The sequence below is a fragment of the Budorcas taxicolor genome, chromosome 21 (genome assembly GCF_023091745.1).
Source record: "Budorcas taxicolor isolate Tak-1 chromosome 21, Takin1.1, whole genome shotgun sequence".
Classification (NCBI taxonomy): domain Eukaryota; kingdom Metazoa; phylum Chordata; class Mammalia; order Artiodactyla; family Bovidae; genus Budorcas; species Budorcas taxicolor.
This window is the reverse complement of record NC_068930.1, coordinates 72,324,776-72,343,150: the sequence shown is the minus strand read 5'-3', so window position 1 is coordinate 72,343,150 and position 18,375 is coordinate 72,324,776. Positions and strand designations below refer to the sequence as shown.

General features: G+C 49.8%; 1 protein-coding gene across 1 annotated transcript in view; it reads right to left on the bottom strand.

Annotated features, from left to right (window-relative positions):
* Window positions 1-2,936: 2,936 nt before the first annotated feature.
* TDRD9 (tudor domain containing 9) overlaps window positions 2,937-18,375 on the bottom strand; it is a 111,351-nt gene continuing 95,912 nt past the window's right edge. The window contains exons 34-36 of the mRNA XM_052659887.1: window positions 15,703-15,821; window positions 7,650-7,722; window positions 2,937-3,038 (exon numbers count right to left, since the gene is read on the bottom strand). Coding sequence (XP_052515847.1) covers window positions 2,937-3,038; window positions 7,650-7,722; window positions 15,703-15,821 — 294 coding nt within the window. The remainder of the gene's footprint in view (window positions 3,039-7,649; window positions 7,723-15,702; window positions 15,822-18,375) is intronic.

The following is an 18,375-nucleotide window of genomic DNA, read 5'->3' as shown; positions in this document are numbered from 1 at the left end:
CTCAGGTGTGACATCACTGCGCAAGCCCCCTTGAGAGCCCCCACCGCACTCAGAATGAAAGGCAAACTTGCCCCGTGGCCTCGGCTCCTGTCTAAGGGTCTTTGCCCCGCCTCCTGGCTTGCTCTCCAAATACCCCAAGCGTTTGATCCCTTCTCATCTCCTCTGCCCAGAATTCCTCCTCCCCACGTGCCCTCAGGTCAGATCTCTATCCGCTCCCCCCTCACCATGAAGCTTTCCCTGACACTCATTTCGCTGCACCTGCCCTCCATTGCCAGGTCAGCAAACCAAAACCCATGGTCTTACACTGGTTCATATAAATAAAGCTTTGCTGGAACTCAGCCTTGCTGATTCATCGAAGCATCACCTGTGATTACTTCTAGGCGATGGCTGCAGAGCTGACGAGCAGCACAGACACCTCGTGGCCCCAGCGCCCAGGACTCTGACCACCGGGCCAGCCCCTTCCCAGGACAGCGGCCTGCTGCGGCCCCCTCCACTCCCGTCACCCACTCTCTGGGCGCTCACTGCCGCCGGCCTAGCTGTCCTTCCTGTCTCCACTCCCCAGGGTCAGCTTCATGAGGTCGTCAGAGTCGCTGAGCAACAGCACGTGCCTGACAACCCCCCACGGGAGGACTGTGCAGACAGAGACCACGGCTGCCTCTTGGGACAGCTCGGTGCTGGCGGGGAGAAGGCGGACTCTTCCTGCCTACCCTCTAATACCCCTTCATCTCACACCATGGACATATGTGACTAAGAACATAAAAACTGTTTAAGGATACGTCAGCAGAGAATTATGCGCGTGAAGAGCATGGCAATTACCCTCTAAATCACAGTTACATGGAAAGACACGCCGTCTATCACACTCCCTGTTTTCTTGTTCTTTCCAGAAAACACCATGTACAAAGTCAATGTGATGAGGACCAATGACTGCTTTAACCAGCAACACAGACGCCCGGGTTGGGGCGGGAAAATGAGGTGCAGAAGGGTGGAAAGAGCCCCACCTCCATCTGTTAGCACAGCAAGCAGTTAACCACTAAGGAGGAATGATGCAAAAGCATAATTTACTCAATAAAATACTTACTAAGATGGAGGCAATTCCAGAAAAAAAAAGGTAAGAGTTAGAATTGTTTCGAGGGCCATTACCACGAAAATCTAAAACCTGGATTTTTTATTAATTTACTTGCTGCACTGGGTCTCGGTTGTGGATTGCAGGATCTTAGTTCCCTGCCCGGGGATCAAAGGCAGGCCCCTGCACTGAGGGCACAGTCTTCACCACTGGACCGCAGGGAAGTCCCCCTGCCCCTTTTGTTTTTAACAGAAGCCTTTTGGTACTACTTCATTTTTCAACCACTCACGGAACGGCTGCTCAAATGCTAACAAGCAGGAAGCACGCCAGCAGCCCAGGCCAGCTCGGCCGCCCCGCATGCCTGCTCCGGTCACTCCCACCCGGCGGCAGGCCAACAGCAGGCAGCACTTCCTGCTCCTCGCGGAGGCGAGACCTGACCCTTACAGCTGAGGAAGCACTCTCCCCGGAAACCTGCAGGGGGTGCTTTTGCTCAGAGCTGAGCAAGACTGCACGCCAGGGACGCGGGGCTGATGTACTCAGGCGGTCGAGACACAGCCGCGCGGCCCAGCACACGCGCGTCTGCAGGCTTCCCGGCTGCTGGCCCGGCTGACCCGCGGAGGCCCAGGGCAGTGCCGGCCAGGCCCCAGTTTACAGAAGTCCTCCCTGCGCCGAGCTCCTGGTCACGAGCCCACCGTCGGGCCAAACCCGAGTGCTTCTCGTGTTTTCTCACCGGCCGCAAGCGGTCTCCCTGGAAGCCCCGCTCAGGAGGACCGTCTCTCCTACCCGCCCCCTGGCCGGTCCAGACCTTCCCTCCAGTGGGTCACACCCGTGCGAGAACTCACTCAGATCCCGCTGGCTGCTGCACTTACAGTGGCTCTGCTTTGCTACTGAAACCCTGTCTTGTAAAAGTTATGGCGAACAGATGGGGAAACAATGGAAACAGGGACAGACTTTATTCTGGGGCTCTAAAATCACTGCAGATGGTGACTGCAGCCATGAAATTAAAAGACGCTTGCTCCTTGGAAGGAAAGCTATGACCAACCTAGACAGCATATTAAAGAGCAGAGACATTGTCAACAAAGGTACCTCTAGTCAAAGCTATGGTTTTTCCAGTAGTCACGTATGGATATGAGAGTTGGACTGTGAACAAAGCTGAGCTCCGGGAGCTGGTGATGCACAGGGAGGCCTGGAGCGCTGCAGTCCACGGGGTCACGAAGAGTCAGACACGACTGAGCCACTGAACACTCCTTTATCAGTTTTAGAAATCTGGATTATTTTTTTTAAGAACAAAATATATTTTAATCTCCTCTGACTAAAAACTGCCAGAAACAAACTCGGTCTAATACTTTTATTAGATACACTAGTGACCAGGTGATCTCTCTCATTTCCAAAACGTGGACTAAGAATTGCAGCTTAAGGAAAAACCTGATGTACACAAAACGGAAGTATTTTTACCAAAAGTAGATATTTCCCCTCGAGGAAAAAACTTAGTAAAGATCACATGGTTTTGGAAAAGAACACCCAGCTTTCCTCTTGCGATCAGCTGGGAGCACTGGTCTCCCTGGGCCCAGGCATTTAAACCACGGCAACAAGGCAGAACGCACGCTGGACCCAGAACCTCACACCGAACACTACCTATGGATATTCACTTTAATAACAGAGCAAAAGAGAACCTTTTTCCAGATGAAGTCTTTCTTCAGAACAATTTTTCCCAAAATGTTTAATACAGTGATTTTCTGTTTCTAGAGAAGACCAGCCTTTTCCCAGTCCTGGGAACAGAAACACCTCCCTCCAGCCCCCACTGAGGAGGCTAGCGCCCGGCTGGAGGGGCCCGCAGCGCAGCGCGCGGCTCGCAGGGGCGGGCGCCGGCCCTCTAGGAGCTGAGCACGATCAGCCTGTGGAGCTGGTACAGGAAGGTGTTCTTGCCCCTGCTGCTCTCCCGGTCCGCCTGCTCCATCACCAGCTTCGGATCAACCTGTCGGGGCAAAAGGGCCAGTCAGGCTCCGACACAGCGCTTTTCTAGACATAAAGTAAAACAAAGTTACACACACACACAAGAAGTCTGTGTGTGTGTGTGTGTACAGAGAGCACAGGAAGCACTCCTTCTATGTCCCAAGAATATTTACAGAATGCTTCTCTACTCTCACAACACCGAATACTATACATCTGCTATGCCATCTTTCAATTCGTCTTAGCAAGACAGTAACCTTTACTCAGAAATCTCCCATGCATTCTTTTACGTAAATATGAACAGTAACTTCACAGAGGCATTAGAGCCTGTGTAAGTTTTCTGAAACCTATCAACCCCAGAATGGAACTCGGCTTCCTAAGTCTTGCTATTAGCTTCACACCCCCCATGGAGGCTGCGGGAGAGGTGGCTGGCACCCGCTCCGTGTCCCTCCCCGAGGGCAGACCTCGTGCGTGTGGCGGAGCAGCTCCAGTGATTGGTGTCCAGCGCGCTAACAGGGGACCCCGTCACGGAGCACGTGGGCAGCAGGAGCGCTGCAGCAGAAGGAACCGTCAGACGTGGAGCAGAAAACACCATCTCCGGGGGCAGCGCCTCGCTTCCCCTGCCACAGGGATAAGGACACCGTGCCCCAGCTGGCTTATTTATAAAGACAGCCTTGGCTCTAGGACTGCTGCTGTTCAACCGCTAAGTCGTGTCCGACTCTTTGCGACCCCATGGACTGCAGCATGCAGGCTCCTCTGTCCTCCACCATCTCCCGGAGTCGGCTCAAAGTCACACCCATTAAGTCAGCGACGCCATCCAACCATCTCATCCTCTGCCGTCCCCTTCTCCCCCTGCCCTCCATCTTTCCCAGCGTCAGGGTCTTTTCCAATGAGTCAGTTCTTCAAATCAGGTGGCCAAAGTCTCAGAGAGAGGTTCAGCATCAGTCCTTCCAATAAACATTCAGGGTTGACTTCCTTCAGGATGGACTGGTTTGACCTCCTTGCAGTCCAACTACCTTCTCCAGCACAATTCAAAAGCAGCAATTCTTCAGCACTCAGACTTAAGTCTCACATCCATACATGACTCCTGGAAAAACCATAGCTTTGACTAGATGGACCTTTGCTGTCAAAGTGTTATCTCTGCTTTTTAATAAGCTGTCTAGGTTTGTCATAGCTTTTCTTCCAATGAGCAAGTGTCTTTTAATTTCATGGGTGCAGTCACCATCTGCAGTGATTTGGGAGCCCAAGAAAATAAAGTCTCTCCCTGTTTTCATTTTTCCTCCATCTATTGGCCATGAAGTGTTGGGACCAGATACCATGATCTGAGTTTTCTGAATGTTGAGTTTTAAATCAGATTTTTCACCCTCCTCTTTCACTTTCATCAAAAGGATCTTTAGTCCTTCTTTGCTTTCTGCCGTAAGGGTAGTGTCACTTGCATTTCTGAAGTTGTTATTTCTCTTGGCAATCTTGATTCCAGCTTGTGCTTTACCCAGCCTAGCATTTCACATGATGGACTCTGCATATAAGTTAAATAAGCAAGGTGACAGTATACAGCCTTGACGTACTCCTTACCCAATCTGGAACAAGTCCGTTGTTCATGTCCACTTCTAACTGTTGCTTCTTGACCTGCACACAGGTTTCTCAGGAGACAGATAAGGTGGTCTGGTATTCCCATCTCTTTAAGAATTTTCCATAGTTTGTTGTGATCCACACAGTCAATGGGCTTCCCTTGTGGCTCAGCTAGTAAAGAATCCACCTACAATGTAGGAGACCTGGGTTTGACCCCTGGGTTGGGAAGATCTCCTGGAAAAGGGAAAGACTACCCATTCCAGTATTCTGGCCTGGAGAATTCCATACAGTCCATGGGACTGCAGAGTCAGACACGACTGAGGGACTTACAGTTCACTTCACATAGGGCTTCCCTGGTGGCTCAGAGGGTAAAGCGCCTGCCTCCAATGTGGGAGACCTGGGTTCGATTCCTGGGTCGGGAAGATCCCCTGGAGAAGGAAATGGCAACCCACTCCAGTATTCTGGCCTAGAGAATCCCATGGACGGAGGAGCCTGGTAGGCTACAGTCCACGGGGTCGCAGAGAGTCGGACACGACTGAGCGACTTCACCTTCACCTTCACATAGTCAAAGGCTTTAGTGTAGTCAATGAAGCAGCAGATGTCTTCTGGAATTCCCTTGCTTTTTCTACGATCCAACAGATGTTGGCAATTTAATCTCTGGTTCCTCTGCCTTTTCTAAATCTAGCTTTGAATCTGGAAGTTCTTGGTTCACATACTGTTGAAGCCTAGTTTGGAGAATTTTGAGCATTACTTTGCGAGCATGTGAGATGAGTGCAACTGTGCGGCAGTTTGAGCATTCTTTGGCATTGCCTTTCTTTGGGACTGGAATGAAAATTGACCTTTTCCAGTCCTGTGGTCACTGCTGAGTTTTCCTAATTCGCTGGCATGTTGAGTGCAGCACTTTCACAGCATCATCTTTCAGGATTTGAAATAATTCAGCTGGAATTCCATCACCTCCACTAGCTTTGTTCATAGTGATGCTTCCTAAGGCCCACATTCCAGGATGTCTGGCTCTAGGTGAGTGATCACACCATCCTGGTTATCTGGGTCACTGAGATCTTTTTTGTACAGCTCTTCTGTGTCTTCCTGCCACCTCTTCTTAACGTCTTCTGCTTCTGTTAGGTCCGTACCACTTCTGTCCATTTATGCGCCCATCTTTGCATGAAGTGTTCCCTTCATATCTCTGATTTTCCTGACGAGATCTCTAGTCCTGCCCACTCTATGTTTTCCTCTATTTCTTTGCACTGTTCGCTTAAGAAGGCCTTCTTAGGTCTCCCTGCTATTCTCTGGAACCCTGCAGTCCGTTGGGTATATCTTCCCCTTTCTCCTTTGCCTTTGCCTTTGATGTCTCTTCTTTTCTCTTGGCTCTGGGATTAGAGCTTAAGATTCCTCCCTGGGCTCCTTTCCTGCAAGCACATTCTATTGTCTTCTCTAAATCTCATGGGCAGGAAATGTCACGGTGCCCAGCGTGGGCCCTGCCACACTTCACAAGCGCTGTGGGCCGATCCATGTCATCCAGACCCCCAGTGTAACAGTATTAGGAGGCGGGCCTTTGGGCAGTAGTCGGGTTAGACGGAGGTGAGGAGGAGGCTCTCACAATGGATTAGTGCCCTTACAGGAAGAAACCCAGAGAGCGTGCCACCCACTCTCTGTCATGCAAGGGCACCGTGAGAAGGTGGATGTCTCCAAGCAGGAGGAGAGCCCTTGGCAGAGCCCCACAGTGCTGGCGCCCGCAGCACCCACATCCAGCCCCTCCCACTGCCACGAAGCAAGCTGCTGCTGCTTTTGCCACCCAGTGGATGGCACATCGTCATGACAACCAAAGAAGATGAAAACAAGCGTGCACTAAGTGCTCGGCCAGACGCCCACGCCTGTGCCCGGAACGCCCGCCCAGACGCCCATGCCTGGGCCCTGAGCGCCCGCCCAGACGCCCACGCCTGTGCCCTGAGCCTGTGCCGAGCACCCACCCAGACGCCCACGCCTGTGCCCTGAGCGCCCGCCCAGACCCCCACGCCTGGGCCCTGAGCGCCCGCCCAGACGCCCACGCCTGTGCCCTGAGCGCCCGCCCAGACGTCCACGCCTGTGCCCTGAGCCTGTGCCCTGAGTGCCTGCCCAGACGTCCACGCCTGTGCCCTGAGCCTGTACCGAGCACCCGCCCAGACGCCCACGCCTGTGCCCAGAACGCTCGCCCAGACGTCCACGCCTGTGCCCTGAGCCTGTGCCCTGAGTGCCTGCCCAGACGTCCACGCCTGTGCCCTGAGCCTGTACCGAGCACCCGCCCAGACGCCCACGCCTGTGCCCTGAGCCTGTGCCCTGAGCGCCCGCCCAGACGCCCACGCCTGTGCCCTGAGCGCCCGCCCAGACGCCCACGCCTGTGCCCTGAGCGCCCGCCCAGACGCCCATGCCTGTGCCCTGAGCGCCCGCCCAGACGTCCACACCTGTGCCCTGAGCCTGTGCCCTGAGCGCCCGCCCAGACGCCCACGCCTGTGCCCTGAGTGCTCGCCCAGCCATCCGCACCTGTTTTATCTGGAAGTAAAGGATGATTAGCCTGGCATCTAACTTTTCACATACAGTATACTATCCAGAGGGCTTCCGGGGGCTCAGGGGTGAAGAACCCACCTGCCAATGCAGGAGACTCGCGTTCAATCCCTGGGTCAGGAAGACCACTGGAAGGGAAATGGCAACCCACCCCAGTATTTTGTTGGGAAAATTCCATGGCCAGAGGAGCCTGGAGGGCTACAGCTCATGGGGTAGCAGAGAGTCGGACACGACGGAGCAACCGAGCAGCGCACCATCCGGAAGCAGCAGGCTGCCCGCGGCCGCGCCACACGCCGCGCCGGCTGACTGTGCCGCGCCGCGCCGGCTGACCGCGCCGGCTGACCGGCTGACCGCGCCGCGCCGGCTGACCGCGCCGGCTGACCGCGCCGGCTGACCGGCTGACCGCGCTGCCCGCTCTGCCGTCCGTCCCCCTCTGCTCTCGCACACGCTCCACCCGGAGCCCCTCCAGAGGGCCCCCCCGTCCGTCCTGGGGGCAGGCGGCCCACATCCCCTCAGGTTTCTCGCTTACCTGATTCCACTCGTACGGCTTCTCATGCCACTTAGGAACAACCTTCTCTCTTGGTTTCAATTGACAGAACAAACTAAAATTTTAAAAAAGAGAGTTTAAGTCATCTTAATTATATGTTAGTAACTGAAAACACTAGTATGATATTTAAAGAGATTTAAACTCTATGTACTTTTGCTCAGAATTATAACTCCAGTAAGTTTTTTAAAGGTCAAAATTTATGTAATTTGTGGTCAGAGAATATTTTAATCCACTATACATTCAAAAGAGCTTCCCTGATAGTTCAGTTGGTAAAGAATCTGCCTGCAATGCAGGAGACCCGGGTTCAATTCCTGGGTCAGAAAGATCCACTGGCGAAGGGCTAAGCTACCCACTCCGGTATTCTTGGGCTTCCCTTGTGGCTCAGCTGGTAAAGAATCTGCTCACAATGCGGGAGACCTGGGCTCGCTCCCTGGGTTGGGAAGATCCCCTGGAGAAGGGAAAGGCTACCCACACCAGTATTCTGGCCTGGAGAATTTCATGGACTATATAGTCCATGGGGTCACAAACTGTCACAACTGAGTGACTGAGTTTCACTTTCATACATTCAAAAGCAGGAAAAGAATGGAGAGGCGCGGCCTCTAAGGTGACCGCTGCGCTCTGTGCTCCCCTGGTAACCAGTGGAGGCAGCTCCATTACCGAGCATCTCTGCGTCACTGAGGCAAGTTCTGGGAAACGTAACAGGAACTGTTACACCATTTACTCTCAAGCAGCTGTGACAAGCTAGAAATGTCAAAAGGCTGAGAGAGAGAATTCTAGCAATAAGAGAATAAAGTTTGCAAATCTTCTTGCACCTCCTTCCTCCCCAACAACTATAAAACTAGACACGATGGAACACATCTGAAGGCTCTGGATGTTAACCAAAAGCAAACAAGTTCAGAAGCATTCATTCAAGAAAAACTGCTGAACTCTAGGCAGCAAGAGTAGTCTGCGGAGTTCAAGCCTGGGGCTGCTCCCCGCCACGCTCACACCCACCCTAGCAGCTCGACCTGGCACTCCAGAACTTCAGGGGAGCTGGCTGTGCCCGAGCAGCTCGGCCTGGCACTCCAGAGCCCCAGGGGAGCGAGCTGTGAGCACAGATGCTCATGGTGCTCATGGCCAGACTGAGCTCACTTGGTCTGCAGCAGAGGGTGAAGCCTCACGCCTGGCAGCACAGTCAGACGAGCGCAGGAGGAAACGAAGAGAGAAAGCCCCCAGCTCTGCGAGCCTTTGGCCTTGGTCCTGCCTGGGGCCAGTGCAGACCAGCAGACTCCCCGGAAATGCCCGAGGGAGACCTTGGGGCCAAGAGCGGCAGAGGCCAGCGGGGCTCCCAGACGACCCCAGGGTGATGGAGGAGCTGCACACACAGGTGCAGGGGGCCCTACGAAGGCCCCAGCGCCACAGGGCCCTGGAAAAAATACGAGCCAGAAAAGAGCTTAGCACTGCCTGAATTCTACCTGGCAAAAAATACGAGCCAGAAAAGAGCTTAGCACTGCCTGAATTCTACCTGGCAAAAAATACGAGCCAGAAAAGAGCTTAGCACTGCCTGAATTCTACCTGGCAAAAAATACGAGCCAGAAAAGAGCTTAGCACTGCCTGAATTCTAGAGGCACTGCCAACTCACACACAGACCCTCCAGCACAGGGCGGAAACCTTAATGATTCAGGGGTCCAAGCACAACTTCTGATTTATCAATGGCTGAGCACTAAGCAGTGCAGACACAAGGACAACCCCTAACAAGCCAGGCTGAAAAATAAAAGAATTAAAAAAAAAGAAAACAGGTATTAGTGGCCTTACAACATGGTAGGGAAACCCATTCTGAAAAATTCTGCAGGGAAGAATCAAAACCCTACATTAATATACTCATTACCTAAAATACTCAATCTTTAGCAAAATATATGAGAAACAGGAATGTGTGACCCATACTCAGGAATAAAAAGGAGAGCAGGCAACAGAAGCTGACTGAGTGGGCTCGGATATGGGTTTAGCAGGTAAGACTTCAAAGAGGTCACTGCAAGCAGATACAAAGAATTAAAGCAAACCATGTTTAAAGAAATAGAGGAAAATATGATGATAATAACTCAAAGGTAATCTCACTAAAAGTTTAAAACTATACACAAGAACCAAAGAGAAACTTTAGAATTGAAAGGTACAATAACTAAAATGAAGACGTCCTTATAGGAATCTGTAGGTGTGAGATGGACGCACAGAGTCACTGAACTTAAGGACAGAGCGATGCACGTTACCTAACTGAACGACAGGGAGGAGGAGCAGGAGCAAAAAGTGCTCAGAGCCTCCGAGACCAGCGGGACAACGTCAGTTGTACACAAACACCATACAACGGGAGTCCGGAAGGAGGAGAGAGCAGGAGTGGGGCACAAAGAAGGTTTGCAAAGCAGCAGACAGGCCCTTTCAATTAAAAGGACAGGAAAAGATATGTCATGGAAACAGCAACCAAACAGTAACCAAACCCAGCAGAACAGCTATTCAGACAAAACAGACTTTTAAACAAGAAATATTATCAGAGTAGAGATTTCATAATGATCAAAGGGCTAATACCTCAGGAAGAAGCAACAATTATAGATGCAAACACGTCTAACAGAGCCCCAAAAGACATAAAAGGGAAACTGACAAGAGTTGAGAACAGAAATACTTCTATTTCGATAATTAGACATTTTAATATCCCAGTTTTGGTTTTCATAGAACTAGACAGAAAATCAGCAAGCATAGTGAATCCTGGACCACCATCCACCACAGACCCACCCAGCATCTATAGAGCACCCCACCCAACAACACATATATTCTTCTCTCGTGAGCAAGGAACACTTTCCAGGAAAGTCTGTGTGCCAGGCCATAAAGCAAGTCTCAATACATTTTAAAAGAAAATTATGAAAGACTGAAGTCATTCATTTCAGTATAATGCCTACAACGGAAATACATTATATATTAACAACATAAAATATTTGGAAAATCTCAAAAAAAATATTTGACAATTAAACAATATGCTCCTAAATAATGCATCAAAGAAGAAGTCACAAGGGAAACTAGAGACCACTTTTAAAAGAATTACAATCAGAACACCACTGATCAGACAGTATGGGATGCAGCAAGAACAGGAACGGAGGGGACCTTACAGGTTTAAATGTCTGCAACAGAAAAGGAGCCCTCAAAGTGATGATCAAAGCTCCTAAGTTGCGAAATTGGAAAAGAAGCAAGTTAGGCCCAAAGCAACCAGAAGTATGGGAATAACTGCGATGAGAGTAAACATCAACGAAACAGAAAAGATGAACACTGGGGGGGGAAAAATCAACAAAACCAAACGTTAGTTCTTTGAAGAGATCAATAGAATTGATAAACTTTGGCTAAGCTAACCAAGAAAAAAGAGAGGCAATACACAAAAATCCAAAGCAAGAAAGGGGGACGTGACTGCCGACTGTACAGAGAAAAGGGCTCCCGGAGAAGATTCTGAACAACTGTATGCCAATTAGTTCATTTACACGAACTGAGCAAAATTCTTAGAAAGACACGAATTATCAAAACTGACTTAAAACGAAATAGAAAATCTGAATCGACCTAAAACACAAGAAATTGAAGTAGTAATTTCAAATCTCCGCACAAAGAGACGTCCAAGTTCAGATGATTTCACTGGTAAACTCAATCAAATGTTTAAAGAGATAATATCGATCCTATACAGACTCTTTCTGAAAACAGGGCGGCAGGAAACACTTCCTAAACTCGTTCTGTGAAGCCAGTGCCACTCTGATACCAAATCTGACAAAGAAATCACAGGAAACTTCAGACCAGTGAGTGAGCCTCATAAACACAGAGGGAAAACCCTAACAACAGAAACAGCAAACGAGTTTATCAAAAGAATTACACACTAAGTAGAATTCATCCCAAGAATGCAAAGCTAGTTATAACATCCAAAAAGCAATTAATATAATACACTATATAAATTTTAAAAAACACAACTTTCTCACAGACACGAAAAAGACGTGGGTAAAATGTCACATCCTTCCCCAATAAAAGCTGCCAGCACACTAGGGACAGAAAGGAACTCCTGAACCTGATGGAGAGCGGCTACAGAATGCCTACAGCTACCACACCCAGCGAGCGGCGAGGTTCCTCACGCAAACTGGGACCGAGGCAGGGACAAGTGCTCTCATCACTTCTGTTTAACAACATATTGAGGGTTCTAACCAGCAGAATAAAACGGGGGGGAAATACGAGCATACAGACTGGAGAGGAAGAAGTGAGACTGTCTTTACTCACAGACGGAATCCCGTGTGCAGGAAATCCTAAAGAACCTACGAGAACTGCCAGCACTGACCATTTAATAAGGTCACGGGATAAAAGACCAGGATATAAAAATCAATCGTTCATTTGTAGCAATTAACAAGGCAAAAATAAAGAAAATTATTTAAACTCACAATAGCATCAACAAGACAAAAATATTTAGAAATAATTTTACCAAAGTGCAAGCACTGCACACTGAAAACCATAGAAAGTGTTAAGGGAAACTGAAGGATATCTAACAGACGCTCCATCCTGGGGGGCCCAACAAGCCAATGCTGCTCAGACAGCAATTCTCCTCAAACTGATCTGCAGATTCGACACAACCCCCATCGCGACTCCTACAAGGTCACTGCAGACATTGGCAAGCTGAACCTGACCTGTATGTGGAAAGGAAGAGGACCTAGAAAAGTAGAAGCAACGCTGGAAAAGAAGAACGGAACCCAAGGACTAACACTGCTCAGTTTCAAGAATCACTATTAAAACACACACCAGCCAACAGAACCAAAGAGGAAGTTCATGAATAAGCCTTCACACTCGTGGCCAAGTTATTTTTGACAGGTGCCACTGTAATTCAATGAGGGAAAAGAAAGTTCTTCAGCAAATTATGTTATAACATATAACAAGTGGATGTTCCTATGTGAAAAAACAAACTTCAAAGACACTTACATGTCATACACCATATCATCTCAAAATGGATCAGAAACCTAAACACAAGAAGGCGGTGCAGTGGTAAAGACTCGCCTGCTGGTGCAGGAGACACACGGGACTCAGGCGCAATCCCTGGGTCAGGAAGATGCCCTGGAGAAGGAAATGGCAACCCACTCCCGTTTCCTTGCCTGGAAACTCCCACCGACAGAGGAGCCCGTCCATGAGGTCACAAAGAGTCGGACACGACTGAGCAACTGAGCACAAATATGAGAGAGGGGAACAGAGGAGAAAACTCGTGTGACGTTGGACAGAACACCAAAGGCACGCGCCACACCAGAGATGAAGCGACAGCACCAACATCCAGTCTGCACGCTCTTCAGAACATGAAAACAGAAGTGAAAATGAAGAGGCAAACTACACGACGGGGCAAGTACCTGCAAATCACAGACTCATAAGAGACTTTCGCAAGCATTCAGAATGTCAACAACTCAGTAATAAGAGGACAATCAACCCAATCAAAAAACAGGTGAAAGGTCGGAAATATCAATAACCTCAGATATGCAGATGATAACCACCCTTATGGCAGAAAGCAAAGAGGAACTAAAGAGCCTCCTGATGAAGGTGAAAAAGAAGACTGAAAATGCTGGCTCAAAATTCAACATTCAGAAAACAAAGAGCATGGCATCGGGTCCCATCACTTCATGGCAAATAGATGGGCAAACAATGGAAACTGTGACAGACTTTATTTTCTTGGGCTCCAAAATCACTGCAGATGGTGACTGCAGCCATGAAATTAAAAGACGCTTGCTCCTTGGAAGAAAAGCTATGACCAACTTAGCATATTGAAAAGCAGAGACGCTGCCGACAAAGGTCCATCTTGTCAAGGCTATGGTCTTCCAGTGGTCATGAATGGATGTGAGTTAGACCATAAAGAAAGCTGAGTGCCAAAGAATTGATGTTTTTGAACTGTGGTGTTGGAGGAGACTCCTGAGAATCCCTTGGACTGCAAGGAGATCCAACTAGTCCATCCTAAAGGAGATCAGTCCTGAATGTTCATTGGAAGGACTGATGGTGACGCTGAAGCTCCGTACTTTGGCCACCTGATGCAAAGAGCTGACTCACTGGAAAAGACCCTGATGCTGGGAAAGATTGAAGGTAGGAGGAGAAGGGGACAACAGAGGATGAGAATGTTGGATGGCATCACCAACTCGATGGACATGAGTTTGAGCACGCTCTGGGACCTGGTGATGGACAGGGAAGCCTCGTGTGCTGCAGTCCCTGGGGTCGCAGAGAGTGAGACACGACTGAGAGACCGAACTACACTGTAAGGCCGCTAGATTAACTGCAATAAAAAACTCACAACCAAGCGCAGGCAAGGCTGTGGAGAAAAGGAAACGGTCACACCTTGCTGGCGGGAATGTGATATGGGAGTCACCTTGAAAACCAGTTTGTCCATCTCTTAAAAAATTAACAAATTTACCATACAACCTACCACTTCCACTCCTAGATATCTACCCAAGAGAGAAGATACATATCCATTCAAAGACTGCGTGCCTTTCCAGAGGTGCATTACTCCAAACAGCCTAATACTGCAAACAACGCAAGCATTTCAACGACTGAAATGAATGGGCAGACGAAGCATGACACACACACACAGTGGAGCATTAGTCATTAAAAAGAATAAACACATTAAACACGGGTGAAGCGCAAACACACTCGGCTAAACAAATGAAGCCAGAGTTTTAAGATCATTCGGCCAGTTATAAAAAATTTTCAGAGAAGACAAATCTATGGAGACCATAAGAGGCCACAGGTTGCCTGGAGTTTGGGTGGGGACAGGAGATGCTGACAAATGAACAGAACTGGTGCTTCTAAAAACACCTTTTTTGAGGTCATTATACACCATAAACTAATTATTTCTAAGTATGCAATTTAATGATTTTAGTAGATTTACAGTGTTGTGTGACTATCCCCACAACTCTGTTCTAAGGTTATTTATAAGTAAGCTTGGGGATGACAGAAACATTGTAATAAGTTGTGTGGCGCTTAGCACAACTCCACACACTTACTAACAACCACTGACCTGCAGCCAACCTCCCTCTCCCCACGCGGAGCCCAGCAAGTCAGGACGGCCGCCCGCCTTGGGGGGGGGTTGCCCTCGGGACACGCAGGGCAGAGCGGGGTCCCTCCGGGTGAGCCGCGGCTTTGCTGCTGCGAGCACAGCTGCACCGGGACAGGGGCCCCCGATACCGTGGAGACTCGCCGCTCCTCCCATGTGGATCTTGCTGAGGGTCTCCCAGTTTTATGAGCACCTCCAGTGTTTTACAGCACAGCGTCGCTCCGGTGCTGGCCACGTGGCGCATCCGCCGGGGCACACACACTGAGAAGGCCTCTGTGCTGCGTGTGTGTGACCTTCGACATAAAACACAGCTCAGCCTCTGCTGCGATCGCAAAGGCAGCGCTGTGCCTGTCGCCCTGCGGCCCGCTGTCCTCAGCTGGCTCCCGGCGGCCCAGGCCACCATCCCAGGCCGGGCAGGGGGTGTGGCCAGCCCGGGAGAGAGGCTGAGAGCGGCTCTCAGGGCCCCACGTGCTGTAGGCCTCCGTGGGCTCCTCCTCACCGTGTCCTCCGCACCCTCCAGGCTGGCCTGACCTCACAGGCTGCCCCAGTGAGGGCCCCGGTCCCAAGGCTTCTGGCTGGCCTCGGTCAACGGGGAGTCCAGCAAGCGGCAAGCTAGAGCCAGCTGGGAAACACACGAGAGGGGCCCAATTCCTATGAGGTGGTCCTCGAGCCTGGGGCCCCTCATCTCTCTGCCCTCAAGGTGCCCACCATGGACTCCGTGGACTCCCTCTGCCCTGCCGATGCCGTTTGGAGGGCTCTCTTTATCATACTGTTTTCACACCACCCTGCTTCCTGCCCGGCTCCCAGAGGACACAGCCCGCTGTTCCCAGGAAGCTGAGGCCTCTGTCCCGGCACCTCGGAGACATGTCCCCACTTCAGAGCCTTAACCCAGCACAATGCATTGTGTCACAGACAATGCAAGACACTCACAATCCAGATGGCTAAGAAAGAAGCCCGCGTGGCCACACAGCTCACCCTAAAAGTTTCTGGCGACTGTTATCCTGTAACTGGGCGATCCTTTCCGGCCCAAGACACTTCGATCCATTCGGCCCATCGCACACAAGCTTGTTGACAGCAGCTCTGAGAATATTAATCTGTAAATAGATGGCAATGTACATGCTCACATGGTTCTACTATGACTGAATCTCAATCCACATTTAAATAACTCATAAACATTTGGTTTAATATTTTCACAATTATCGTCAGCATGGTTTCTGGAACAAATTATCAAAGCAAAAATGACACCAGTAAGGTGAAAGTGGAGTCTCCCAGTCGTGTCAGACTCCTGACAACCCCATGGACGGTAGCCCTGGACCAGGCTTCTCTGTCCATGGGATTTCCAGGCAAGAACACTGGAGTGGGTTGCTATTTCCTTCAGGGGATCTTCCTGACCCAGGGATTGAACCGGGTCTCCGGCACTGCAGGCAGATTCTTGCTGTCTGAGCCACCAGCTATCATAATTTAAGAAACAACAACAAAGGGAAAAAAAAAAAAAAACCCAGTAAGGAGGGTTCAGACTTTTAAGTGTAAGCACACTCTTTAAACTTCTGTTCTAGAATGCAATGGTTTAGCCCACCGGGCTACACTGTTCAAAACCTACTTGTATCTTATACACAGGAAGCCCCTGTATCTGTGGATTCAACAAATCTTGGATCAAAAACATTCAGGAAAAAAAAAGAAAAAACCTCCATGAAGTTCCAAAAAGCAGCCCTTGAATTTGCTGCACACTGGCAAGTATTTCCAGGGCGCTGACACTGGTGGGTGTTACAGGCAACCTAGAGACAACTTGAAGTGCTGGGCTGCGGAGGGCTCCTTAGGCTGTTTACCGGTTCATTTATTCACGGCGGCGCTGGGTCTCCACTGCTGCCGCGGGCTCTCTCTAGCTGTGGTGCAGGGCGCCTCTTCGTAGCGATGCCCAGACTTCTCGCCGTGCTTCTCTCACTGTGGCGCACAGGCCCCAGCAGCTGCGGCACGCGGGCTCAGGGGCTCCGAGGAATGCGGGATCTTATCAGGTCAGGGGCTGAACCCGAGTCCCCTGCACTGGCAGAGCGATTCTTACCCACTGCACCACCAAGTAAGTCCCTTTGTTTTCTGAGTAAAAATATAAGACACCTTTTTCATTTTCACCAAGGACTTTGTTCAATGTATTCACTGTTTTGTTCTACTACCTTCTGTGATTTTTCAGGCAACTGCATAACTCCGTCTTTCCAAAAACTTTTTATCTTTTTGAGAAAAGAACTGTTCCAGGCGTCTTTTACAGTCTTAGAGGGAACTGAAATTTTTCCCACTCAGAGAATTCTGTAAAGACCAAAGTAAACAGACATCCAACGGTGCAATGTCTGCCGAATACGGTGGATGAACTGGAACTTCCCAGCCAAGCTGTAAGAGCTTTTGCCCAGCCACCAAGGAAGCACACTGTCTGTGTTATCCTGATGGAAGATTAAAGGTTTTCTGTTGACTAATTCCGGATGCTCTCGTCAAGTGTCACCTTCCACTGGTCTAACTGGAAGCAGTACTTGCTGGAATTAATCGTTTGGTTTTCCAGAGGGAGCTCATGATAGAGGACGCCCTTCCAATCCCACCATAAACACAACATCGCCTTCTTTGGATGAAGACTGGCCTTTGGTGTGGTTGGTGACGGTTCATTTCACTTGCCCCATAATCCTTTCTGTTCCACATTAATACACAGGATTCACTTTTCAGAGCCCACCACAATCTGTTTTAAAGACAGAATGGTTTTGTTATATCTAAGTAAAGACTCACATGCAGTAATGCAATCAAGAAGGTCGTCTTCAGTTACGTGGAACCCAAATATCGCAGTCATTAACATAACCAAGCTGGTGCAAGTGACTTTCAAAGCTCGATTTGGATATTTTGAGTATGTCGGCTCTCTCCTGCGTCGTATTACGTTGATTCTTCTCCATTAAGGTCTCAATTTGATCACTGTCAACTTCAACTGATCTACCTGACCACGGAGCATCATCCAGAGACAAATCTCCAGCACAAAACTTCGCAGACCACTTTTGCCACACGCACTCGGCCACAGCACCTTGTCCATGTGCTGCACAAACTGTGTCTGCATTTCAGTAGCATTTACCTTTCTCTAAATAAAGCGTAATGCACCAAAAACGTTGCTTTCTTTTCCATCTTCAGTATTAAAACGGCTACACAAAAATTCACCAACTTTGGTAAGCTTTCTTTAAAGATGAATGCTGATATTGACAGCTGTCACAACACAATCCAACAAAACTGTTTCGGATAAAGTTAAAGACAGCGAACTGCTACTGAGGCCACCTTACAGAAAAACCTGAATGCACCACGCCCCCCACGGTCCAGCAGTCACAGCCAAGGATCGACCTGGGCACCACACTCGTAACCAGACACAGGCTCTGACCGGGTTTTCCACTGGCGTCCTCTTCCATTCCTGGACCCAATCCACAGCACCTGCAGTCACGTCTCCCCAGCCTCCTCCTGCTCCTGGGCAGATCCTCAGGCTTTTCCTGTCTTTTGAGACCTTGACAGTTCTGAGGAGTCAGGTATCTTGGGAGATGCCCCCTAGTTTGGGCTTACATGATGCTTCTTGCATGACTAGGTTGGGGTGGTGAATTTGGGGGAAGAAGCCCACAGACACGAGGGCCCTTCTCACTC